The 26422-nt window shown below is 40.7% G+C and overlaps 4 protein-coding genes across 11 annotated transcripts in view; 1 reads left to right on the forward strand and 3 right to left on the reverse strand.

The window, feature by feature from the left end:
* The window catches only part of LOC139580715 (vacuolar fusion protein CCZ1 homolog), a 31965-nt gene extending 27684 nt beyond the window's left edge, over nucleotides 1–4281 (reverse strand). Inside the window, exons 1-5 of one of the 3 annotated variants that reach the window (XM_071409655.1) lie at nucleotides 4176–4281; nucleotides 1778–1849; nucleotides 1601–1697; nucleotides 1318–1415; nucleotides 1110–1203 (exon numbers count right to left, since the gene is read on the reverse strand). In XM_071409655.1, coding sequence (XP_071265756.1) covers nucleotides 1110–1203; nucleotides 1318–1415; nucleotides 1601–1697; nucleotides 1778–1791 — 303 coding nt within the window. In that variant the 5' untranslated portion in view covers nucleotides 1792–1849; nucleotides 4176–4281. Of the gene's footprint in view, nucleotides 1–1109; nucleotides 1204–1317; nucleotides 1416–1600; nucleotides 1698–1777; nucleotides 1850–3292; nucleotides 4133–4175 lie in introns of those variants that run through there. The other 2 variants (XM_071409654.1, XM_071409653.1) reach the window with 2 other exon arrangements.
* A 2294-nt stretch (nucleotides 4282–6575) lies between these two features.
* LOC139580716 (putative nuclease HARBI1) lies at nucleotides 6576–10325 on the forward strand. Of its 5 annotated transcripts, XM_071409656.1 has the most exons (11): nucleotides 6576–7343; nucleotides 7431–7607; nucleotides 7698–7759; nucleotides 7842–7928; nucleotides 8016–8057; nucleotides 8126–8299; nucleotides 8379–8414; nucleotides 8513–9067; nucleotides 9137–9252; nucleotides 9349–9460; nucleotides 9555–10325. In XM_071409656.1, exons 8-11 carry the CDS (start codon nucleotides 8596–8598, stop codon nucleotides 9923–9925), a joined length of 1071 nt encoding a protein of 356 aa, XP_071265757.1. In that variant the 5' UTR covers nucleotides 6576–7343; nucleotides 7431–7607; nucleotides 7698–7759; nucleotides 7842–7928; nucleotides 8016–8057; nucleotides 8126–8299; nucleotides 8379–8414; nucleotides 8513–8595; the 3' UTR covers nucleotides 9926–10325. The 5 variants fall into 5 exon arrangements, 3 of the variants coding, with proteins under 3 accessions (XP_071265757.1, XP_071265759.1, XP_071265760.1); XM_071409658.1 differs by having other exon boundaries at nucleotides 7842–8057; XR_011676091.1 differs by lacking the exon at nucleotides 9137–9252 and having other exon boundaries at nucleotides 6576–7607.
* A 2105-nt stretch (nucleotides 10326–12430) lies between these two features.
* Nucleotides 12431–17605, reverse strand: LOC139580717 (parvalbumin, thymic CPV3-like). Of its 2 annotated transcripts, none has more exons than XM_071409660.1 (5): nucleotides 17295–17605; nucleotides 16242–16309; nucleotides 15638–15770; nucleotides 14392–14501; nucleotides 12431–12770 (listed from the first exon to the last, which is right to left on the reverse strand). In XM_071409660.1, the coding sequence occupies exons 2-5, from the start codon at nucleotides 16300–16302 to the stop codon at nucleotides 12745–12747; spliced, it is 330 nt and encodes a 109-aa protein (XP_071265761.1). In that variant the 5' UTR covers nucleotides 16303–16309; nucleotides 17295–17605; the 3' UTR covers nucleotides 12431–12744. The 2 variants fall into 2 exon arrangements, with proteins under 2 accessions (XP_071265761.1, XP_071265762.1); XM_071409661.1 differs by lacking the exon at nucleotides 17295–17605 and adding an exon at nucleotides 16790–17251.
* Nucleotides 17606–21616: 4011 nt separating this feature from the next.
* LOC139580718 (parvalbumin beta 2-like) lies at nucleotides 21617–23968 on the reverse strand. The gene is made up of 5 exons (XM_071409662.1): nucleotides 23876–23968; nucleotides 22995–23058; nucleotides 22536–22668; nucleotides 22167–22276; nucleotides 21617–22023 (listed from the first exon to the last, which is right to left on the reverse strand). Exons 2-5 carry the CDS (start codon nucleotides 23050–23052, stop codon nucleotides 21998–22000), a joined length of 327 nt encoding a protein of 108 aa, XP_071265763.1. The 5' UTR covers nucleotides 23053–23058; nucleotides 23876–23968; the 3' UTR covers nucleotides 21617–21997.
* Between the last annotated feature and the right edge of the window lie 2454 nt (nucleotides 23969–26422).

The following is a 26422-nucleotide window of genomic DNA, read 5'->3' on the forward strand; positions in this document are numbered from 1 at the left end:
CAATAATAGTGGTTAACGTGTTTTTTTATGACTATTCTCTGTACCCCACACCTACAATTATCTGTAAGGTCCCTCAGTTGAGCAGTGAATTTCAAACAGATTCAACAACGAAGACTAAGGAGGTTTTCCAATGCTTCGCAAAGAGGGGCACTTGTTGTAGATGGGTAAAAATAAAGTAGACATTGAATATCCCACTGAGCATGGTGAAGCTATTAATTACACTTTGGATGGTGTATCAATACACCCGGTCACTACAAAGATACAGGTGTCCTTCCTAACTCAGTTGCCAGAGAGGAAGGAAAGCGCTCAGGGATTTCACCATGAGGCCAATGGTGACTTTAAACAGTTAGTGTTTAATGGCTGTGATAGGAGAAAACTGACGATGGATCTACAACATTGTAGCTACTCAACAATACTAACCTAAATGACAGAGTAAAAAGAAGGAAACATGTACAGAATTTAAAAAAAATCTAAAACATTGCATCCTGTTTGCAATTAGGCACTAAAGTAAAATTGTAAAAAATGTGGTAAAGAAATTACTTTTATGTCCTGGTTACAAAGTGTTATGTTTGGGGCAAATCAGACACTGGGAGACAACTTCACCTTTCTGCAGGACAATAACCTAAAACACAAGGAGTTGTGTATAGCACTGGAGTTGCTTACCAAGATGACATTGACTGTTCCTGAGTGGCCTATGACAAGACTTCGAAATGGCTATCTAGCATTGATCAACAACCAACTTGACAGAGCTTGAAGAGTTTTTAAAAGAATAAACCGGCAAATATTGTAACATCCTTGTGTGCAACGCTTTTAGAGACTTACCCAGAAAGACTAACAGCTGTAATCACTGCCAAAGGTGATTCTAACATTTATTGACTCAGGGTGTGGATACTTACAGAAGTATCTCATTTATGCATTTCTGTATTTCATTTTCAATACATTTGACAAAATTACAAAAAACATGTTTTCACTTTGTCATTATGGGGTATTGTGTGTGGCTTGGTGAGAATTTTTTTTTAACAACAAACCGTGAAATAAGTCAAGGGGTATGAATACTTTCTGAAGGCACTGTATATAGTAAGTGTAAATGAGTTGGAAAACCAATGTACCATAACGATCCAGAAACTGTCCTCTGCTTCAAAGAAGAACTGCCTGTTCTTCTGTGTGTGTAGGGATTTAGCAGGCTTTGTTGGACAGAAGGTTCTGGAATATAGCAAAGATGGTGGTTGGGATTAGGATATGAATCCAATACACATAACTAACAGATGTGAGATGTTTTACTTTAAGATAATTGATTAGTTAATAGTTCCTGTGTACCTGGTAAACTGTACAATGGCCTCACAAAGACCGACATTACGGATCTTCTCATTCTTCTCGACCTCACTGGGATGGTAGAATAAAATCTTCTTCTCCTCCTACAATGCACACAAGGAGGCAGTTTCCACGAGGCACAGTATTTGAATGGAGACCACAAAGTTGACAGATAATCACATTGGATCATTTACAGTAGTAAACATTGAGCTGATGAACAGTGTGTTTGAAGTTCATAGTGAGAACATGTGAAACACACAAGACATAAAAACAACCAAATGGAGCTCACCTCTCCCTCCCGTGACCCAAATGAAGGATTATAGACGAAAAAACTGAGAAGAGATGGGGTGTACTGTTTCTCTTGCATTCCCGAAGCCATTCTCGGACTGCAACAGAGGAAGATGCTGATCAACTATCTGTGACTGAACAGACTGAAAGATGTATCACAATGAGACCCGGGTTTTACCTGATCATCAGCATTAGTGTGGTTTGTGTCTGGACGTCCTCTGTTCCAGAGTGAATTTAGCATGCTTTGTGGCTGCAGACAAAAAGAATATCAGCTCAGCTTAAAAAACACTACAAATACATTTGAGAATTTCAAGATCCTTGGTGTCCACAACACCAACGAACTATCATGGTCTAAACACACCAAGACAGTCGTGAAGCGGGCACGACAACACCTTTTCCCCCTCAGAAGAATGAAAAGATTTGGAATGGGTCCCCAGATCCTCAAGAAGTTCAACAGCTGCACCACCGAGAGCATTCTGACCAGTACCCTGGTATGGCAACTGCTCGGCATCTGAACGTAAAGCGCTACAGAGGGTAGTGCATACGGCCCAGTACATCACTGGGGCCAGGCTTCCTGCCATCCAGGACCTATATACTAGGCTGTGTCAGAGGAAAGCCCTACAAAATTGTCAGACTCCAGTCACCCAAGTTATAGACTGTTCTCTCTGCTACCACACAGCAAGCGGTACCGGAGCACCAAATTTAGGATCAAAAAGCTTGTGAACAGCTTCTACCCCCAAGCCATAAGACTGCCGAACAATTAATCAAATGGCCACCCCCTCCATTTGTTTTTACACGGCTGCTACTCGCTGTTTTTTATCTATGCATAGTCACTTCACTCCTACCTACATGTACAAATTAACTCTACTAACCTGTACCCCCCGCACATTGACTCGGCACCGGTACCCCCTGTTCATAGACTCATTACTGTTATTTTATTGTGTTACTTTTTACTTTAGTTTATTTGGTAAATATTTTCTTAACTCTACTTTAACTGCACTGTTGGTTAAGGGCTTGTAAGTAAGCATTTCACGGTAAGGTCTACTACACCTGTTGTATTTTGGCGCATGTGTCAGATGAAGAGAATCAGTGAGTAATAGAATTTGGTCTGTTTACTTTTGGCAGTAAATTGCATCAAAAGCTCAATATCTCAAATCAAGCTGAAAGATAAGCATGCATTTTCTGATTTGAACAGAGCATTATCACCTTCCACTGACACTAGCTATACTAGTTAGCTGTATCCTAACTTCCACACCTCAGGTGCATGGCTAATTGATTCCCTTTATGTGGCTTGCTAGGTGGCATTGCTATAACCTATTATTTTAATAAGGCCCAGTGCTTAGGCAAGTTAGCATGCTAGCTACGTTAACCAACTCGCTCAAACAAGTCCACAACACAGCTAGCTAACAAGCTAGCACATCGGCCTTAGTAGCCAGGTGGGGACAACGGGGATTTTTTTGCCATCTGAAAAGACAAATGTGATACAAAACAAACGAACTAACTAAATGTATACTGTTAAAACGTTAATTTGTTACATACAGCAAGCTTGCAATTAGCCGACGTTAGGTGGTTAATTTGTATGGTTGCACTGCAGCAGTGTCAACAATCCGCTAACGTTGTGTTCGCATCGATCTGGGAAAACTATTTCTTTATCACAAATTAATTTGACAATAAACACAACGACGCGACTTACCTTTTACTGTATAAAGTCAGCACATGCAGATCATCTCGTTTGTTGTTAACATTAATAACAGATACAGTAGAAAGCCGCGTCAATGACAAAATCCGCGCACACTTCCTGATTTGACAGAATCTCATGTGTTACAGTAGAAACTGCTCGGTGGGATTTCTTGTACTAAAACTATGGTTCCACAATAAAAGTTCCTGTGATGTCCGTGCTTTTCCAGATTGTGCATAAGTCAGGCCTATATACCAATGCAACGTTGAAGGAAAACATTGATTGGCCTTGATGATCATGGATTGGTCTTTGTTTAATAAAAATGTAGCCTGGGCAGTCACTGGTGGGCTTTATGGATCTCCACTATCATCTGGGCTTGATGTGCACAGCTGGTAATACATTCGCGTCCCCTGGTACTTAAAACATAAAGGCTTCATTTACCAACACCATGCTAGAGTGACTAATGCCTAGGAATTCTAATTCCTGATGTTGCACCCCTTGTTCAGCGAGGGGTATACAACAGAATGCTGTAACTGAACGTGGTGCGCAACATCAGGAAGCCTTTGCAGCCTGAATATTGTCATGTAATTATAAATACAATTTAAACGGGTTTTATGCACATTTTTTTTGTATAAATAACCTCTAAAATATATGTAAACCAGTTCACCGAAAACAAGTTCAGGGAACAGAACCGAAAAATAATTACTTTTTTCAAGGAACATAAACAGAACCTGGAACGAAAGTGATCCATACTGTAATGGAACAGAACCGTTATTTTAAAAGCATGGAAACTGGTTAATAATGTTATTTTTCGTTCTAGCCATTTTTTCTAGTCCCACAACAAAGCGCCTATACAAAGCCCTCACTCTGTCACTCAGAAAGGTATTTCAGTGCTTACCTGCAAGATGAACATCCTTGCCTGTGATTGATTAGGCTACCTGTGTCACACCCTGATCTGTTTCACCTGTCTTGGTGAATGTCTCCACCCCCTCCAGGTGTTGCCCATCTTACCCATTATCCCCTGTGTATTTATACTTATGTTCTCTGTTTGTCTGTTGACAGTTCATTTTGTTCATTCATACCTACCAGTGGTTTTCCCCTGGCTCTGGTGCATGGCTTCCTGGTTTTGACCTTTCTGCCTGCCCTGACCCTGCCTACTGTACCTTTGCCCCACTACTCTGGATTACCGACCTCTGCCTGCTCTGAGCCTGTCTGCCGTCCTGTACCTTTGCCACGCTATTCTGAAATACCGACCTCTGCCTGCCCTGACTCTGAGCCTGCCTGCCGTCCTGTACCTTTGACTGCCCGTGTTTGAATTAATAAACTTGTTACTTTGACATTGTCTGCACCTGGGTCTTACCTTCAAATGTGTTTTACCTGCCCCTGACGTTACTAGCTTGATTCATAAGATAGGGAGAGAGATTTTTAATTAGCTAGAGAAGAAAGGATACACTTGTTCAATGTTAGTTAAAGAAACTATAGGCCTGGTTATCACATTTCATGTTGTATTTATTAAATGTAAAAAAAACTAAATAAATAAAAAGTTCACCGGTTGAAAAAGGAGCAATATAAAATGTTACTTTTTTTATATTCAAACAGGTTCAGAACTTTATTTTCCTGGTCGGAACAGTACAACGAAACTGAAAAAATTAGGGTTCTGTTCCGAATGAAACAATTAGAAAATAATTTAGGTTCCAACCCCTGACGTAAACGGACCATAAATATCTACATATGTTTTCTTGAAAAGCTGTGAGTGCTATTATACAATTTCAGTACTTGTTCCATTTACAACTTGTCTAAGTCCTATAATCAACAGATTTCAGCCAGTATATGGTTGTGGATTGACTGAATTGTTTGGATGAAATACTGGCATATTGGCAGTTAATTTGAAAAAGTATTGGAATCATTCCTCCAAAACAGTGCAGATAAATTGTTCAAATTCTTTATTTTACACAATATGTTATCACAGCACTGGCAAACCATGGTTGACCAACTCCCTGAACAAATTGGCTGACCTTTAGACCATCTTAAGGTTCATGTTCATTCTAGTATTCTAAGGAACTAGCTCTGTCTGTCCATTCTAGTATTCTAATTCCTAATTCTATGGAACTAGCTCTGTCTGTCCATTCTAGTATTCTAATTCCTATGGAGCTAGCGCTGTCTGTCCATTCTAATTCCTAATTCTATGGAACTAGCTGTAACGGCTGTCTAATGCCTCCTCCTCGGATGAGGAGGAGGAGTAAGGGTCGGACCAAAACGCAGCGTTGAATGAAGACATAATGAATTTATTTACAGACAGACGAAGACGGTAAAACTCTTAAACGAACTACAAAACAACGTAGACAGACCTGAACTTGAGAACTTACATATACACGAAGAACACACGAACAGGTACAGACTACACAAACGAACAAAACCATGAAACAGTCCCGTGTGGTAGACACAGGAACAATCACCCACAAACAAACAGTGAGAACAGCCTACCTTAATATGGTTCTCAATCAGAGGAAACGTCAAACACCTGCCTCTAATTGAGAACCATATCAGGCAACACATTTAACACAACATAGAAACACTTAACATAGAATGCCCACCCCAACTCACGCCCTGACCAACTAAACACATACAAAAACAAGGAAAACAGGTCAGGAACGTGACACTAGCTCTGTCTGTCCATTCTAGTATTCTAATTCCTAATTCTATGGAACTAACTCTGTCTGTCCATTCTAGTTTTCTAATTCCTAATTCTATGGAACTAGCTCTGTCTGTCCATTCTAGTATTCTAATTCCTAATTCTATGGAACTAGCTCTGTCTGTCCATTCTAGTATAGTCTTTCCAACAAGAAACTGAGAGGCCCTGGATACTGTAACCTTAACCTGCACCCTCTGTCACCTCCCTTTGTGTCACCTCAATTTGCTTTAAATCTTTAAAGCGTCAATCAGGAGTTGAAACAATAACGTGTCCTCCCCACCCCTGTTTCTGTAAAAGCTGAGGAATAGGGCTGGAGAAGTGTTACCACACTCAAATTCATAAACAGAGGTATGGATGCAAGGAATGATCAGCCATGATGTATAGTCGAATGTATAGTTTTGTTTGCTATATTGTTTATGTTTACTTTGTTTACAAACATTTCAGTGAAACACGCTTATATTTTGGATTCTGATGGGGTATGACAGTTGAACTAAGCTCATGGGGCATTTATTGTATAAGTTATATACTTCAAGAATCAATGGGTACATTTAATTAATTCAGAAGTCCAAAAATGGATGAAGCAACTGCAGATTGCCCCTTTAACACTGTTATTCCAGATCTACTCCTGGGGCCTGTTGCACAAAAGTAGAATTAAGACATCCGGGATAAATGACTCAGCTGAGCTCAATGAAGCCAAAACATGTGCGTCCAGGCTTAATTGGTTGCACAAAGACCAAGCCAGGATGAGCAGACACGGATTCATTAAGCCAGGTGAAACCAATCCTGGATAGGTGCGCGCTCACGGCTCACTCAAATAGACCCCGCCACAGATCACAGATTAACTGATTTACCATGGCAACTAGAGCCGCGTACTTTTCCCCGTCGGAAGCACAAATCCTCATGGAGGCATACGAGGAGGTAAAAGATATAATTAAGAAGAAAGGCAACACCGCCACAGTGATAAAGCAAAGAGAAAAAGCGTGGCAAAGTATTGCAGACCGCCTGAATGCGTAAGTAGTGCACAATTACACACTCACCGCTCCGCTGAAACATCACAATTACAATTCAAATATTTAATTCACATCTCCAAAAATGCAGTTGTACTGTAATTATGAAACGGTTAAATTTTTAATTGAAATGCACTGCAGATATGAGTGAAATTGTGTAAAGTAACTCCATCACACTGTATAAAGCTATGATAAATTTTTTGATATTTTTACTGAAAACAAGACAAAAATACCAAGTAATTTTTTGCAGTGTGACTCCATTAAATGTGTGTGTGTGTGTGTGTGTGTGTGTGTAGATTAAACATGAACGGGCCAAAACGGACATGGCAGCAGGTCAAAATCAAATACAAGAACATTCTGCAGAATGGTATGGTCCCTGACTAATATTTAACAAAGCACAAGCATATATTGTACCCAGAAGGTGCCTGCTCACACATTGTCTGTACTGTTTTAGCAGTGAAAAAGAATACCCACAGACAAGGCACGGGTGGTGGGTCACCAAAGGCTGACCTTACCCCAGCAGAGGACATGGCCTTGGAGCTAAATAAAGGCAGGCCCGTCTTAGAGGGGATCCCTGGGGGGAAAGAGACGAGCATAGGTTCCTCCCAAGATGCCACCCGCTTCATTCAAGGTATGTCCTTCCATCTCTACATGGGATACAACCACATTCATATTGAATCAATTTGGACTGTCTGACTTTGGTTTACCTATTGCCTTGCAGTGTCTGGCAGCACCGTGTTCCTGTTAGAGCCACCAGCACAAGCACCAGACGATGCTGATCCAGTGAGTACTCCATCAAAGGCATACTGTAGGCCTGGCATGTCTTGTCTACTAGCTTCAATATGAATCTGATTAAATGTGATAGGGTGAAGGCCCCAGTGCAGCAGCAACAGCACATGATGGAGACGATGATGAGGAGGAGACCATCTCTCTGGATTCCAGAAGGCATGAGGTATCATGTTAAGACTGTGAAAGTACTATTTACTCTACAATGGTGAGGAGTCCTCATCAAAATCAAAAAATCTAATTTCTTTTACAGGACCCAGATGCTATACAGTGGGAAAACCAGCCTGGCAACATAGTGCGTATTAATAAAAGGACACCACATCCTGCCAAATTCCAGCTGCGCTAATTGTATTGTGTTCACAGAGCTCACAAGCTATCAGAAAGTTGTATGGCAACCACCTCCGGCGCCAAATAGAACTGGCAGACATAGACATTCAGTACAAGAAGAAAAAGATGGAAAATCTTGCACTGGAGTCCGAAATAAAAAAGAGGACAATTAGGAAACTGGACCTTGAAATAAAAAAACTTGAGAGGGAGGTGAGATATGCCTTCAATGTACACTGTATGCTAACTGTAACACAAATGTATTATTCATTATTTTTCTTTCCTCCCCCAGCTCCAAGAAGATGACACAGCTCAAAATAAAAATTAGGTATATTCTCGTAAAGTCAAGTGAGCCATGACATATGAGCTCTTATTGTGAGCACACAGGACGGTGGCATCTTTCTAAGGTTTTTTTTATTTTCCCAGCAATCAGTACAACCAAGTCATCGTTATAAGGCATCGCCCTCTTTTGCCCACCCCCCCAGCACCAGGTGTGGCCACTAGCCTATATGAAGGCCCAAAATTGTGTGTTCCTTTCTGCTCTGACAATGGCATGCCCATTCGTGCGAGATGTGGTGGATGAAGAAGCACTTGTGCTGAGGAGAGCCTTCAGGCGAGAAAGGGTCTTCAGGGACCGGTTGCACCCACTGGCCTTCCCTGATGACCATCTATATGAAAGATACAGGTTTTCTGCAGATGGCATCAGGTATCTATGCAGACTACTGGGTCCCAGGATTAAGCACCGCACTGCACGGAGCCATGCACTGAGTGTGGAGCAAATGGTTTGTGTGGCCTTGCGCTTTTTTGCTAGTGGAGCCTTCCTGTACTCAGTGGGGGATGCAGAACAGCTGAACAAGGCCACAATTTGCCGCACAATAAGGAGTGTGTGTCTGGCTATCAAAGCATTAGCAGATGTCTTCATCTCCTTCCCTGGCCACAGAAGACTCTGTGACATCAAAGAGGAGTTCTATAGGATTGCAGGTAAGAGGATCTACAAATTACAGGACAACTGTTAACACATAGTAGGATACTCATTACTTTGTGTGACAGGTTTCCCCAATGTCATTGGTGCAGTGGACTGCACACACATAAGGATAAAAGCCCCCTCAGGTGGCCATGAGGCCGATTTTGTGAATAGGAAATCCTTTCACAGCATTAATGTTCAGGTGAACATAACTTTTTGATATTGTCCATTGACGAACACTCTGCATTGCCAGTGATGTGCATTGATTGGTGTAATATTCCTCATCTTATGATTTCAGATGGTCTGCAATGCTGACTGTGTGATCAGCAATGTTGTGGCAAAATGGCCTGGCTCAGTCCATGACTCCAGAATCTTTCGGGCCTCTGAAATCTATCAGTGCCTATCACAAGGTAAGCCACACAACCCCTATTTATAACCATCATGGCTGTGTCAAGAATATCACTGTGTTTATGAGGTAGTAATGATGAGATTTTGTGTTGACAGGTGAATTCTCTGGTGTGTTGCTGGGAGACAGGGGGTATGGCTGCCAGCCTTTTCTCCTGACACCTTTCACAGACCCCCAGGAAGCACAGCAGGCCTACAACCATGCCCATGCCAGGACCAGGGCCAGAGTTGAAATGACCTTTGGCCTCCTGAAGGCACGCTTTCACTGCCTTCACAAATTAAGGGTCAGCCCTGTTAGGGCATGTGATATTACTGTGGCTTGTGCTGTCCTCCACAATGTGGCCTGCCTGAGGAAGGAGAGGGCCCCCAGAGTGCCACCAGCCATGGACTGGGACAATCCGGCAATCTTCCCTGATGACGACAGTGGTCGGCTGCTGAGGGACCAATATGTGTTGAATTATTTTAGTTAGTATGTGTGCTTTCAATTTTGGTTAAATATGTCCTGCGGTGGCAGAGGAATTTGGGTTTTTTTGGGTTCGTTTTTTGACGAATTCGGCCTCTTATGATGTTTGTGCGGTATACTGTGTGTAATACAAGGCTGCAGGGAGGCTACTGCATCCATTCATTTGTCTGTTCAGTTGATGTGTATGGATTTGTCCTGCATTTATTTTAGTGTGCAGACATGCAGGGTGTGTTATATACAGACCTTTGAATGTGTATGTATCATTTTGTATAATATGCTTGGATTCTGTGCTTTCCATCTTGTAGAGTCACTGTGACTTCAGTTTCGAAAGGAGCTGATGGTTTACCTGCTTTGTTTTGTCCTTATTCAATAAAGGAACATAATGTTACACATTGTGTTTTTATATTCATATGGAATGTGTATTTGTTTATATGACAGAGTACTAGGGCCACACTGAAGAAAAAGGATAAAGTCATAAATTTATGAGGCTGGTTCTTTCTGCAGAAAAGCTACATATTGTTTTTACAGTTTTGATACTTATGACAATGTGATACTTAATATTCTGGCACATCAGCATGTCTTTGTTTATGAAACCATACTGAAGTACAATTTCACGAAATGCCCCACATCTGTCATTTTAACAACTGTCCTCCTTTAAAACAACTGGTTACAATATTATGACTTGTGTTTTTTTCCCCTCTGTGGCCCTAATATTCTATCATTTTATATATAGCCTTATAGTCTATGGGAAACTGTAAATTATCTAATGATAGCAACATCATCTAAAAATCATTTTTTATCCAAAATCATTGAAATTAATGATCACAAACGTTTAAATAATAACAGTGGGTCTAGTTATATGTGATAACAATGTATAGTGAGCAGTGAAATAACTATTGGTTTCCATTTGTGGTGACTGCTGACTGACATTAGGGATGAGATTAAATAGATCCTGGAATTTAGCCTGGTCTGGAGCAGGCTAGCTCCACAGAATAAATCTCCATGGTAATTTATACCATAACATATCCTCCTGCCCCCTATCCATCTTTAGTGCAACCGGATTACGGATCAATTGAGCCAGGATCACCAAGATATCCTGGCTTAATCCCTTATCCTAGTTTTGTGCAACAGGCCCCTGGACAAATGTCACGCCCTGGCCTTAGTTATCTTTGTTCTCTTTATTATTTTGGTTAGGTCAGGGTGTGACGAGGGTGGTTTGTGTGTTTTTGTCTCGTCTAGGGTGTTTGTACTGTCTAGGGGTTTTTGTAGATTTATGGGGTTGTGTTCATTCTAGGTGTTTATGTAAGTCTATGGTTGCCTAGATTGGTTCTCAATTAGAGGCAGGTGTTTATCGTTGTCTCTGATTGGGAACCATATTTAGGCAGGCATGTCCTTTGGGTATTTTGTGGGTGATTGTTTCCTGTGTCAGTGTTTGTGCCACACGGGACTCTTTCGGTTTGTTCACGTTTTTTGTGTTCATGTTCAGTTTTCCCTATTAAAATATGGACACCTACCACGCTGCGTATTGGTCCGATCCTTGCTACACCTCTTCAGAGGAAGAAGAGGACGACAGCCGTTACAACAAACAATGAGCAAGATCCCTTTATAAATTATTGACTTTTCTATCAATCACAAAATAAGGTTTCTATTGTTCTGATGAAACTGAAGAATAAACAAGGTAATTTTCAGTAAACTATTAATACATGAATCACCTAATTATCAAATATTCAAATAAATATATAAAAACAAATCTTCTAAATTCAATGGAATAATTTTATGCTCAGTGTTGATCATTAGCCCTTTATGTAGGCTGTCCCAAAAACATACACACACACACACACCTAATGTGGTGTAGCCGACACAAGGTGTTACCCAATATAGCTAGAGATAGACTGGTAAGGTCACCGTCTCACTTTTACTAGATACTTACTCTAAACACTGAGGGAAATACAACAGAACAGCTCCCTTTACACTTGATTGACAGAAACAGCAGGCAAGGTTTTCACTTACTCCTTCGACCCAGTTGTCTGAATGGGCACCTCAATGGTATCTTGTTTTTCGTTTAATGTGCAGTAGCTCTATGTATAGGTGGGATGTTGCTGGGAAACCAACCTGAGCTGGCGATGATGCTAACCATTGTAAACATGATGTGAGCTTTACACAGCTAAGACAGACCACTGGGTCATACAAGCTGTAGTGTATTCATAATGTGATTCGGATGGACAGAACCGTGTTACACAATGTTACAACTAACATAGCAGCTCTCCATGTATGTTAACATTTTAGGTAACACTAAGTAACAAAGTAATAGTGCATTAAATTGATTTCCAGTCAGGATTAGCAGAAATTCTACATTTAATTATGCACTCTCTCAAGGGTTATGTGCACATTCAGTTCATTGTAACATATAGCACTTCCTTACATGGCATCTATTGTATGGTTACAATACAGGAATTTAACAGATGCAAATGTTCAGCAGTTGTGTTTGAAAGAAAAATGCAATTCGCCACAATAAGTTACAATGTGTTTATTCATCTTTTTGATTGACAATGTAGTGTGCATTGGAAGGAAATATGGGGCGACGCAGCTATACAACCTCCTAGAACGTGATCAAAAGGCAAGTAAAAATGGCTTCATGGATGAATAAGAGAGGGGCTCTGAAAAAATAAAACAATTTATTTGCCTTTTCTTTCAACAAAGAAAAACAATTTCCTGGGAATGGAGGTTGCTGTAGGCTTGAGGAAGTTGACTGGAGTCTGGAAGTTGGAGGCTGGAGGAAGGAGAGGAGAATGAACACCTGCTGCTCTCCCGGCTCCCATGGAACTCTCAGGACTGGACCATGATCAGGAATTCTGTGGCAGGAGAGAAAGATTCTGAGATGAGTTCCAATTATGGATTAGAATATGAACATTCAGAGATGAGCGACATCAAAACAGCCTTTTGGAAATGTTGCTCATTATCTAAATCACTTGAACAGAAAGCCTATAACTAAACCCTCTTTGGCCTACATATGTAACAGTATGGGTTCTTTAATGAGAATTCACCATTAGTGTTTTGGTTGCTGTGTTTTGTCTGGTTTGAAAGCATAATCTACGCAATTTACATGATTGGATTACAATATGCAATATGACCAAAAATGTTAATGTAAATCAGTTTGTAGCTTATTCGCAATCCAACCTTGTAATCATCTTATGCATACCATCATGTGCATACATTAGTGTTTTTCACAGAATGAATTTGCTCCCTTGTCAAAAATATGTGGGATTAAGCAGAACAACATCGAATTCAAACCTTACATAATACAAACACTTGTAAAAGGTATTTTTTGTTTGTTATTCCTTCAACAGAGGGAAGTGCCAAAAAGCTGACAAAATGACCCTGAACCAAATAGTTGGTTTGGAACCAGAGATTGAAATAATGTTTAGACGCTGTCTAATTCCTTCATCCGGTTATGCAATCCCAGCCCAGCCAGTCTATGCAGCCCTAGATATTGCTAAAATCTGGCTGGTAGCCATTAATATAGCATCTGGAGGACCAGACCAGGGTTCAAATAGTATTTGAAATCTTTTGATTGCTTTAGCTGTGTTTGATTGAGCTTGTCTGGGGTATTGGGATCAATGGAATAGACCCAAAAGTGCAAACCTCGCCCATCTGGCACTCCATGTAGGCTCAATCAAACGCTAAAAGTATATGAAAGGTTTCTAATACTATTTGAACCCTGGTCTACTGGAGGCTGTGACTTCTGGATCTCTGCTTGCCAATGAGGCCAACTAGCATTGCCATTAAGAGCATCTGTATAAGCTCCACAATTTGTTTTTGTCACCCTCACAACCTAGCACAAAACATACAGGAATATAGACACACGAGCGCACAAACACTACTCTATATACAGTATGCTCTACAAGGGCTGTCCCAATGCCTTCCTCTTGACCTGAAACATCTAGTGTCTCTACCGCTCATCCTCTATCCATACTCTCTTCTGCCAACTCAGGGCCCTTACTAAAAGCCATACATCTGAGTTGACAGTGGTCAGGGCGGATTACAACTCTAAAGAGCATAACGTTAATCTCATATTACAAAATACACATAGCCATACATTGCCATACATATGAAGAAAGCCCTAGTCATGGCCAACGCCAAGTTTGTGAATGTTGGCTTAGATTCAATAGTAGTCTTCCACACAAGAACAGGATTTGCAATAGTCAGGAAAGAACTTTAAACTATTTGATTGAAATTTTAGCCTTCTTTATCTTTTCTCTTGGAAAACCGTCAAAACCAAGAGACTCCCAAAATGTATAGTGGATCTCAGAGAGTCTTGGTCTTCTGCTCATCAAATCCCGACAAGGAAATACGAACAGCCTTACCAATTTACATTTACATTTAAGTCATTTAGCAGACGCTCTTATCCAGAGCGACTTACAATTGGCTCATGATAATACCCCAGCCTGCAGGTTATTGCAGAAAGCCACTCACCTTCTACTCCGATCTTGCCATCGTTGTCATCATCAGCTGCAGACAGGAAGCCTTTACACTCAGCGTCCGTCAGCGTCCGCGCCCCGGGGACAAACCGTTGCAGGAAGAACCTAGGGAAGTACACACACACAAACAGAGTACACACAATCATAATACACACCACACATGTACAAGCATTATGTGAGCCTTACACATACTGTACCATGTGTCTGTCACACACACACACACACACACACACACACACACACACACACACACACACACACACACACACACACACACACACACACACACACACACACACACACACACACACACACACACACACACACACACACACACACAACTTGTGTTCCAGCACAGCCCTTTTAGGCATAAAGGTTATTTGGTTCCAGTTTAACAAGGATTGAAAGTAATACAGCTAGGTTATATAGCCGAAACATCAAATGTTCTACTCTCTGGCACAATGCTCAGGCTGGTCTCTTGCCAGCTTTGTAACAATATAGTCTTTTTTTTGCTGCACAGTCTCTATATGCATTCTCATAGGAGGTGAGGGAAAGTGAATTGAGTGAAAACTCTGCTATACTGCATCCATCCATGAACTCAATTGCACTTGGGTCATACAGTTGGTGTCCTAAGTTCAGCTGGCTGGCACATTTATATAATGTAGACAGCGCATTATATAATGCAAATATATAATAATTATAGTTTTTTACCCATGGATTATAGTAAGGCTTAATGGTAGCCTTCCATTAAAATGACAGGGGAGTGGAATTGTAGAATTTGATCTCATTGACATTTGTTGCGCTTGCAACAGAAAATAGGTCATTGTATTAAATATTATTAAGTCTCCTGTCACTCAGCATACATTTCGAAATGCTCTCTGTGGTTCTGATGGCTCACCAGGTTGCCGCCGGCACAGTTGGTGGTCCTGTGTGGATTATCTGCTAAGAGTGTGCCGCTGACAAAGCCAAGGTCATGGGTTCAATTCCCACAGGGATAAAGTAATCTTCATAAAAATGTATGGTATGTGCTCACTCTACTGTGAGTTGCTATGGGTAAAAGCATCTGCTAATTGGAACAGTTGTAGCTTTGAATCCCACCGGGGCCACATATAGCCAAATGAATTTATGTGTTAACGGTAAGTCACTTTGAATAAAGGTGTCAGTAAAACGCCCATGTATTATCATTACAGGAAGCACAGGAAAGTGTTCCTCCGTCTAAAGGATTACTCCAAATGTCATACTTGAGCTCTGACTCCTCGAGGAAGCCACTGTTGTCATCGTCAAGGATCTGGAAGACATCTTTGACTTCTTTGGGAGACTTGGAGGTCAGGCCACACAGCTGGGAAAACTTCTTAAAGCTGAAGGAGTCTGGGGCTGAAGGGAGTGAGGGAGAACACATGCACCCATAAATGAACCAATGCATGCACACACAGCGCGCATACACACCCGGGTTAGAGTTCAGGCAAGGTTGACTCCCTGATGAGCTTAAAAGATAGCGTGGTGCAGTCCAGACTGGAGATTTATCCCTGTGTGTCTCTCTCTTTACAGGCTGACACACAGACACTCTTCTTAAAGAGTCCTTTTCACCCCAGCATATGGACTAAACCCATCCTCAGGATGCTAAATTCTAGTGCAATAGTCTGTGGGCGACTGCCAGCCTACTACTGAGTAGGAAGCACTCTCTTCTGACTAACAATAACTCTCTACAGTACATGATCATAGTCTGTTACAACCCTACCATCTCTCTCCTCTCTCTGTTTTTCTCTCATTCTCTCTCTCATTCTCTGTCATTCTCTCTCTCTCTTTCTCAATAACTCTATCAGGCAGTCCTGAGGTAAGACCTACCTTGGAACTCCTTGACGGCATTCTCAATAGCCTCCGCGGAAAGGATAGAAGTGAGTGACATATTAATCCTATTGGACAGAGGAACAACGGAGTAAATTATTCACACACACACACACACACACACACACACACACACACACACACACACACACACACACACACACACACACACACACACACACACACACACACACACACATACATACACACACACACACACACACACACAGGCTGTTCAAAGAGTCAGGTCCAGTCTATTCATTTAGAGAATATCAATCAGTAATCCCAGACTGCATTCATTGAAAAAAGCAGCTGGATTACGTAAGGATGTACAGTAGGCTATGCCAATAATAATGCCTTGATACGAAATGTATCTTAACATAAAATAAATAAATACAATGTATGCAATGTTACACAATGCAAGGCAATGCTACACATCAATTTCTTAAGAATATTCTTCTGAATATTTCTCAAATCAATTCATTTCAAGTAACCACAACAAACAACACTGCACTGAATTGAACAACACATAATACGTTCAAACCTACCGATATTTCCCTCTCTCTCCCTACGAGACTTTGATTTCTAAAACCGACTGCTTTAGTTTGTTTTTCTCTGTCAACCTCTTCCCTCTCCTTGCTCTGATAATCTGTTGATGTCAATTTGACTGATGTTGATGTCCCTGTTCTGTCTGCTTTAGCGTAATCTGGCTGCTCGATACGATTCGTCTGATGTAAACGATTTGAAATTACCTGGCAAAAATGTTACTGTCGATAAACACGCAACAACATTTATGGAAGCAGATGCGTAATTGTGACTACAAAGTGGATTAAGAAAGGTATTGGCTACTTCTGGAAAACCATAAAACAAAAATCCTGTTAAAATCACAAATTCCGAGAAAAATGACCTAAGAGTTTCAGCCAGGTAAATGGACCTGCAACTTCCTCTGCGGTGTATCATCTGAGCCGCACCTGAGCATCACTCACTCGGTCGGCAAAGTAACCACACGCACACATCACACCAAAAACTCGATCAGTCCTTTATCCTACTCACCGCTTTGATGATCTTGCCTCGCCGGTGCCCAAACCAGAATATATATGTAAGGCTTTGTGGTGACTGATGACTGCCGATTAGAATTTATATATGGACTGGAAACACAGAAAATCTGCGATGCTTGAGTTACCTGTCCGTGTATCAAATTCTCACAGCCAGGCCACTTTCGAATTGCTTACCTAACTAATTAACCGTTAACCTACTATTTAAATATTTGCCTTGACTGGTTGATGCGTGTAAATACTGAAACCTGTACCGCCCTTTTGCTATAGCAGGCAGACAAGAGTTTTACGCATCTCTCTCTGTCTCTCTCTCACTCTCTCTCTCCCCCCACCACGTGTAAATATACATATTTGACCTATAGTCTTATTGGTACAAATTATGTAGGTATTTAACATTGATAAATAATATTAACAAATCATCAATAGAAACACTTATTGACAGATCCATTAGAAGATAAAAATTGGCATTGCCCAAGTAGTCCCAAAATATTAATTCCCCTACTATTCTATCAAAAACCAAGTGGGAGCAGATGGGGCCAGATTATCTGATACACTATATACAAAAGTATGTGGACACGCCTTAAAAATGTGTGGATTCAGCTATTTCAGCCACACCCATGCCGACAGGTGTATAAAATCGAGCACACAGTCATGCAATCTCCATAGACAAACTTTGGCATTAGAATTGCCTGGTCATAGGATGCCACCTTTCCAGCAAGTCAGTTCATCAAATTTCTGCCCTGCTAGAGCTGCCCCGGTTAAGTGCTGTTATTGTGTAGTGAAAATTTCTAGGAGTAGCGCATAAAAATTGTCTGGCCTCGGTTGCAACACTCACTACCGAGTTCCAAACTGCCTCTGGAGGGAACTTCAGCACAATAACTATTCGTCGGGAGCTTAATGAAATTGGTTTCCATGGCCGAGCTGCCGCACACAAACCTAAAATCACCATACGCAATGCCAAGCATTGGCTGGAGTGGTGTAAAGCTAGCCGCCATTGGACTCTGGAGCAGTGGAAACGCATTCTCTGGAGTGATGAATCCCGCTTCACCATCTGGCAGTCCGACGGACAAATCTGGGATTGGCAGATGCCAGGAGAACGCTAGCTGCCCAAATGCACAGTGCCAACTGTAAAGTTTGGTGGAGGAGGAATAATGGTCTGGGGCGGTTTTTCATGGTTTGGGCTAGGCTCCTTAGTTCCAGTGAAGGGACATCTTAACACTGAAGCATACAATGACATTCTAGATGATTCTGTGCTGCCAACTTAGTTGAAAAAGAGTTTGGGGAAGGCCATTTCCTGTTTCAGCATGACAATGCCCCATGCACAAAGCAAGGTCCATACAAAAATTGTTTGTTGAGATTGTACAGAGCCCTAGTGTATATGGCCATGTAGTGTATATCTTAAGCTCAGTACTTAGTGCAAGTGGTTTAAGGCTACTGTATACATTATTTTACTGTTTTAGACTTGCTTATTTCAAAAGGTGATTTTAGTTTATGAACATGCAGGAAATGGTTAGAATAAAACAGTATGAAATGTTTGCGCTATGTACTGAATCTCTTTACTGTATGGCCTTGTTAAACTCTCAGGGTACCAAACAGTGTTCAATTTCCCTGTAAAGGTGAATAGCCCACACACAGTATTCTTCCTTGTGAAGATAAATTCACTCAACCTGCACTGTGCTGGTGATTCCACCTGGTCGCTATAACAACCAGCCTGGCTGCGGTGAGGGATGTGTAACATAGCAGTGGAGGCTCTCAAAACATCAGACGCAGCAGCAGTATCTCTCATGACTTGATTTAGTCAGGACAAAATGAAGGTGGAGGGAAGATACATATATAATGAGGACCAAGGGAATTATTATTCTCCATTATACTCGACCCCAAACCCAGTCCAACCTTTTACCAACCATTAATCTCTTGATTGACAGATCTTGTTACATGATGGGAATCCTGATGATAAGTGAAAATACGTATGTAAAGGCCAAAAACCAATTGCACAGCTGTGTCATGGAAACTGGACTGCATAACAGGTTTGGGAAACTTACATCACAAAAAGACAGCTTTATTCAATGCCAGACAGTGCCTCTGGCTTCAGATCGTTTGACTTGGACACTACCTAGTGTTTTTTTGCTGCTAATGCAGAGCCCTCAACATGGCGCCTGAATCAAACTGGAATCAATGTGGGGTTTAGAAATTAAATAGAAATCAGACTCATCCCTTATTGATATTTAATAAGCATATATAACAGTGAATAATTGGCTATGACTCCTTTGAATATTTCGGGGCAATTTTGGCCTACTAATGTGGTTCTTGTGTTGTGTATAGTTTTTCTGTCTTTAGCCTTGTAGGCCTACACTAGAGGCACGGGTTATTGTTCACTGGTCATGTGTACCCTATAGGCACACAGGTGACCAATAAGTAGGGATGCACAGACCATAGAGATAGATAGAGGACTCAAGTGCCCAAAAGCCCATTTTAGCAGGGGCAGCACCATTGAGGACTTTCACCATTTTGAAGTACTCAACTGGGTGGGACTTCTTATGGGTTAAAGAAAGATCATATAATGCCATTCAGTTCACCAGGAGAAATCAGGCAATGAATTACACTCGTGAGCAAACATTCCATAACTGCAACTTTGGCTTTATAACGGTTCCAAAAACATCCTCCAGGTGGCAGTATATACCCTTTCAGTTTGTTTACCAACATAGAAGTAGTAGAAAAAGATAATTGACTGTTTCAAAATGGAGATGGCCCTAATAGCGCTGCCCATGCTCTCACAGACGCCATAACGGGACAGATATAGAACATGTTCCACTGCCCAGAGATTGCTGACGAATGCCAGATCTTGCAACGCCTGGATAGGTATTTTACATATCAGCTAACCACATCATATGTTATAGCAATCCGGACGGCACAGCCGATGACGTTGCACACAACCATTGGTTGATGCATGCAACGTTTGAGCTGGGGAACACGATCACAATGTTGCATCCTCTAACTATCTCTATGGCACAGGCATAGATGATAGAAACAGTGTTACATTCCGTAGGCCGTTTTTCTGGTTGGTGCATGGTAGAAATAGACCAGAACTGTGAACATTTTTTTCAATGGTAAAAGGCCTTTTTGCATCATCTTTATAATCCACCATCTTTGGCACATGTTTGGAGAGCCTAGTAATTACATCTGCCTGTATGAAATTGTTGCAGTCTGTTTTTTTAATCTTTGCTGATAATAAATGGGCAAAGATAGCGTCTGGAAAGTTATGTTTTGCATGCGTTTATGGACATTTCATTTGCAATCCCACCTGTAGAGTTGCTATCAGGAACTATTGACTAGGTTAGAATTTACCTCTCGAGGAAATTGGCTTAGTTTATGGACATTGGATTGAATCTTTCTCCTGCAACTGATTAGTCTGGCTGACACCTAACTCAAAGTCCTCCTGACTTCAGAGTCTGGAAAGACTATTTTTATGTTGTCAGTACGATACATTGATAATTAAGGGGGCTGTGCTTTTACAGGTTGGTTCTCCTCTGGACTTTCCCACTCAAACAGCCACAGGCACAGCCCCACACAACCCCAGAGTGGTCCCCCCTTCCATTACTACTGTTGGATTTTCAAATCCAAACAACAAGAGGTCTCACACACCAGAAGAAAAATACATTTGAGAGAACTAATCAATGCTTTTGCTCAATTTCTGAGTGAATATTGCATTAATAAACAGCCTGCTGTCCAGACGAGTAAGTCACAGCTCTTCCTGTGTGGTCACTTGGGTCGCGTCAGCCAGGCTGGCAACTGATTACAACTGCCATGGAATTATTACTGATGAACAAATCTCTCTTGCCAAAACTCATGAATGGCAGCGGTGGATTGAAGGACGGTAGGGTATGTGCACAGGGGCCGCTGTAAAATTTGAATTTGCAATCCCACCTATCCTAGAGTGACGCTCTCTATCGGCTATCAGGAAGATCTATTCTGTCTTAGTGACTCAGAAATATACATGACTGGAGGTGTAGCCACTTAATGTTAGTTACTATATGACACATGACTGTTCCAGTTCTCAAAATAAAATCAATGGACAACCATTGATCTCTCATCTCCTCATCTTAGTTACTATGTGTTGATATGTTTGCTGATAAATAGCTGCTATTTATCATGTAAGAGGATGCTTAACAATATACTCTCTTCGCACCATCCTACTGACCCGAACTGTGTGTATGGACCGGTCAGGTGATGACAAAATTCCCCTCTAGTCTAAATAGATACTCTCATGTGGAGTGGTACTGAACATTAAAGCAAACTGTAAAGAAAAGATGAGACACCATATTGAAAAAGAACGTTTATTCTTTTCTATATATCGTCTGACGTCCATTTCCCAAAAAGTGCATCATTGATTGGACACTAAAGCAAAACTCAAATGAATGAGGACAGGGGAGAGACACAGCCACGCTACATTTACATTCATAGTGGACAGAAAGATGCACTATGGGTAGACAGTCACAGGCTGTGTCTGATATGACCCCCTGTTCCCAATATAGTGCACTACTTTTGCCCATCAGCTCTGGGAAAAGGTATTGCATTATGCCTGGGAAAGGGTGTCATTTCAGACACAGTAACAGTCACGTGTATAAAAGTGTTAAGATGAAAAGGGGGATGTCTTGGGTCAAGTTGTTCCTTCAGATCAAGAGGTGTTGGTCAGGTCTTCATTTATCCCTTGATCATGGCAGCGAACTCTGCAAAAGTGAACGCACCATTTTTTGTATTAATAATATGAATGGTTCAATAATTTATTGCTCAACATTTCATTTTCAATTTCAACTGAGATTGCGAAGACTTGCAATAACGTTCCCAAATTCCAAAAAGGAATAATCCTCACCATCAACTCCAATCATGCCATCACCATCTTTGTCCCCGTCAGCCAGGAAAGCCTTGGTCTCAGCGTCAGTCAGGGCTCTGGCAGAGGCAGAGAAGTTCTGCAGGAACAGCCTGGATGGATACAGAACAAACAGGCAATAAGCAAAGACTGTGCTGATGCTTTCCTGCTCTACTTATATTTTGGGGGAGGGGACTCTATTGCTGAGACAGAAATAGGCACCCCGTTCTCTACAGAGGGGTAGGTTTAAAGTGACGTCCTTTTTTTGCCCCCACACTTAACAATCAGTCAAGCCCTATAAAGGGAACATTCACTCTAAGAAACATGATCAAAGGTGTTATATGATGAGTGTAATATCAGAGGGGTACTTACTTGAGCTCATCCTCCTCAATGAAGCCACTCTTGTCCTGGTCAATGACGTAGAAGGCCTTCTTCACATCATCGTTGGACTTGCCAGCCAGGCCAACCTTGGCAAAGAAAGCCTTGTGGTTGAAGGAGTCAGCAGCTGTGGGGAGATCAGTTATCCATTAAAATGAGGATTTCACAGTTACAAATATACCTAACAATACTGCTGTGCCAGGGCTGTGCCCGCTTGCCCATGGCTAGTCTAGTGGTAGAGCTGCTTCCCCCAGACTGGACCACACTCCCCTGGAGGCAACGGTTCAATATTGCGGTCTAGCCACTCTTTTCTGTGCTATATCCCTCTCATCTCTCTCCTCATCAACCACAAAAATTAAAGAAGCCTGCTATATACAATCTTGCCCACAAACACAGAGATCCTAAAATAGAGAGAGAGTAGAAAGTGAACTGAGGCATCTATAAGAGGTTTACCTGTGCAAGCAGCGAGGGCTGCAGCAACATCAGCATCGTTAAGACCGGCGAAGGACATGTTTAGCTGGGGAGACAGCAGAGAAGATCAGTTACAGCAAAGCAAATGTTTTTCTGTTCATCACCTGCTTCTGCACAGCAACCGCAATGACTGATTTCAGTATGCTGAATCTCTGTCCTTTATCAGAGTTGGATATTTGGAAGATTGAACCACCCTATATTAAACCATTGCATTTCCTAATAATATAAATGGTAATAACATAGTTGTTGTAGTTAACATAGTTATTGTGCTGTTATTAACATCTGAAAATCAAGTTCTATTATTCCATTTTGCTTAGTTTTAGTTATTTGAGTTATTTTTGGTTATTGGGTAGTTTTGGATCTTTTAGTTAGAGTTGGTTATTTTGGTCAGTGTTGGTTCTTTTGGTTAGTTTGAGTTAGTTTTGGTTATTTTGGTTAGTTTTGGTTCTTTTTGTTTTTTTTAGTTGGTTTTGGTTATTTTGGTTCGTTTTGGATCTTTTGGTTCGTTTTGGTTATTTTGGTTAATGTTAGTTCTTTTGCTTAGTTTTTGATCTTTTGGTTAGGATAGGTTCACACAACAGAGAGCATCAGGATGGACAGTCCTCTATTCCAAAACCTGGATTTGCAGGTAGTGAATGATATATCATCCCAATGATGTAGCCTAGTCATTCCATTTGGTTCCTTGATTATTCCAAAGGCAAAACACGTGTCCTGCGTTTCTTTAATTGAGATGGCCTTTATAGTAGATGCTTCCTCCATGTTCAGTTCCATAGTAAGGTGTAGTAAAGCCGAAGGGTTGAAGATACATGCAAGATGTTGTCGACCTGACAAGACGAAGATTCATCCCTCTGCAACAGACTCACCTCAGGTTTGGCTTTAAGGCTTGAGTGGATTCGCAAAGATGATTCTGCCGACTGGTGTAAGCCCCCCTGCTCAAGCCCTCGACCTTATATACCCTACTCACCCGAAATATGAGGCAAAATGTAATAGACACCGCATGCAAAGCAGTTGGTTGAAAATGTGTCCAGTAGTCAGTGTCCTTTCTATTTATATCTACATACATGAAGATGCTTAAATGGTACTTGTTTGCAAAAGTGCTTAATATTAAATCGGGCTAATAATATACGCTGGTATAGATTACATAGATTTGCCGCTGATGCAGATTTATATTGTGTGAAAATCCATACTGATGACAATATTAGATCAATTAGATTTGTAGTTATTGAAAACTTCACTTTATACGCAGATGTTTCTGCATCTTTTGTTGGCTTCGACTTTCATATATATACATATATATATAAAAATGTTTTGATTTCAAATCAAATTGTATTTGTCACATGCGTCGTAAAAAACAGTTGTAGACTAACATTGAAATACTTATTTGGGCTTTTATTTATGTTTTACGGTCTGTTTTACAAAATCCATCAACAGCTATCAAGTTTAACAGTTCATAGGCCTAATTTACGACTGAGTTGCTCCGTCTCAGTGCGTAATTGGCACGCGCAAAATGTCTGGAATGAGTTGTTGTGCATGTATCTGTCTAACAAAAGTAGAGCCCATGATTTATGGCCATAGGTGTAAGGTGCTGTATTACGCTTCGGGAGAAAACAGACACTTGAATTACTTGGCTAATTATAATAGGGCTGACGTGTCTTCATGTTAAATCATTTAAAAACATTGAAAGCGTTTTTGTTTTGTTATTGAAAAAGCTAAACACAATTGAATTATGGCCCCTGTTTTTAAATTTTGCCTAAAATGACATACCCAAATCTAACTGCCTGTAGCTCAGGCCCTGAAGCAAAGATATGCATTTTCTTGGTACCATTTGAAAGGAAACACTTTTAAGTTTGTGGAAATGTGAAAGTAATGTAGGAGAATATAACAAATTAGATCTGGTAAAAGATAATACAAAGCAAAAAACCAACCCTTTTTTGCATTTTTTTTGTACCATCATCTTTGAAATACAAGAGAAATGTATTATTCCAGCCCAGGTGCAATTTCGATTTTGGCCACTAGATGGCAGCAGTGTATGTGCAAAGTTTTAGATTGAATCAATGAACCATTGCATTTCTGTTCAAAATGTTGTATCAAGACTGCTCAAATGTGCCTAATTTGTTTATTAATAACTTTCCATGTTCAAAACTGTGCACTCTCCTCAAACAATAGCATGGTATTCTTTCAACCGTTCCACAGGGAATCCACCGATCCCGAATAAGTTTTTAAGAGCCTGTGCTGTCAGAAATGTGAGTTTTCTGTTTTAAATATTTTGCCACACTACAAGGTTGGAATAATACTATGAAATTGTGAAAATTATGATAATGCCCTTTTAGTGTAAGATCGTTTTTGAAAAGAACGCCTGAAATTTCAGCCTGTTTTAGTGGGATGGTATTTTGGCCTGCCTGGTGACATCACCAGGTGACAAATTAGCTAATAGAATAATAAGAAAGAGTTCCAAACCTCTCTACCAATAACAACTCGTTTTCAGTTTTCCCCTCCCCACTCAGACCACTCCCAGACAGTCCAAGCACTCCTGCTTGAGAAATTGCTCTTTGCTAAGAAGCAATTTTTGCTTCTTTTTGTCAATTTTAATTGAAAACAATCACAGTAAGGTACTTCATTGCTACCCATAAATGATTTGATATTGAGACGGAAATGACAGCATTGAAGCATTGAAACAAGTGCATGATATATGGTGAAAATAAAAATAAAAGCTCAAGAAACATAATAACAAAATAATTCAAAATCTAGCCCAAAATGTCATATACAATTGTATAGGTTCTTTTATCTGTCATATAAGATTTGCACATTTGGCAAAAAATGTACTCATAGAACTCTAATTAGGGCCTAATAATTTATGGAATCATTAATCTATATTTCACATCTTTCCCTACAATTGGATGTACTGGTGCCCTTTGGGTGGTTAAACATGTTAATTGGGGACCTCTTTGCTGAGGAATGTGAATATTTTTCCTGAGCAAGTTTGTCATTTTGTATATTTGTATTATATTATATTTTGTAAATTGTGTGTGTGCAGGGCTTCCTTGCGAAAAAGACATTGGTCTCAATGGGACTCCCTGTTAAAGTAAAGGTAAAATAATAATAAAATAAACATATTTTTTAAATCAGTGGCTCAGGGGAGAGAAGAGGGGACACCCATAGGAATGTATTTGGCACAAAGGATAAATTGAGTCAGTCATCACCTCTGTCTAATTGAAGGGTGCCTGGTGTTATTTTGGTCCCTTTCAGCTCCCCTACTCCCCTCCAGGCTGTTTCTCAGTATGGCTATGCTACTATTTACGAGAACAGTGAAAGGTGATAGGTCTACTTCCATCATCATTCAAACATTCAGATCTGGGGAGAGCCATTACGCAATACCTAGACTACTGTACTGTACATCACTCAATTTTAAC

This window comes from Salvelinus alpinus, chromosome 7 (genome assembly GCF_045679555.1).
Source record: "Salvelinus alpinus chromosome 7, SLU_Salpinus.1, whole genome shotgun sequence".
Lineage (NCBI taxonomy): Eukaryota > Metazoa > Chordata > Actinopteri > Salmoniformes > Salmonidae > Salvelinus > Salvelinus alpinus.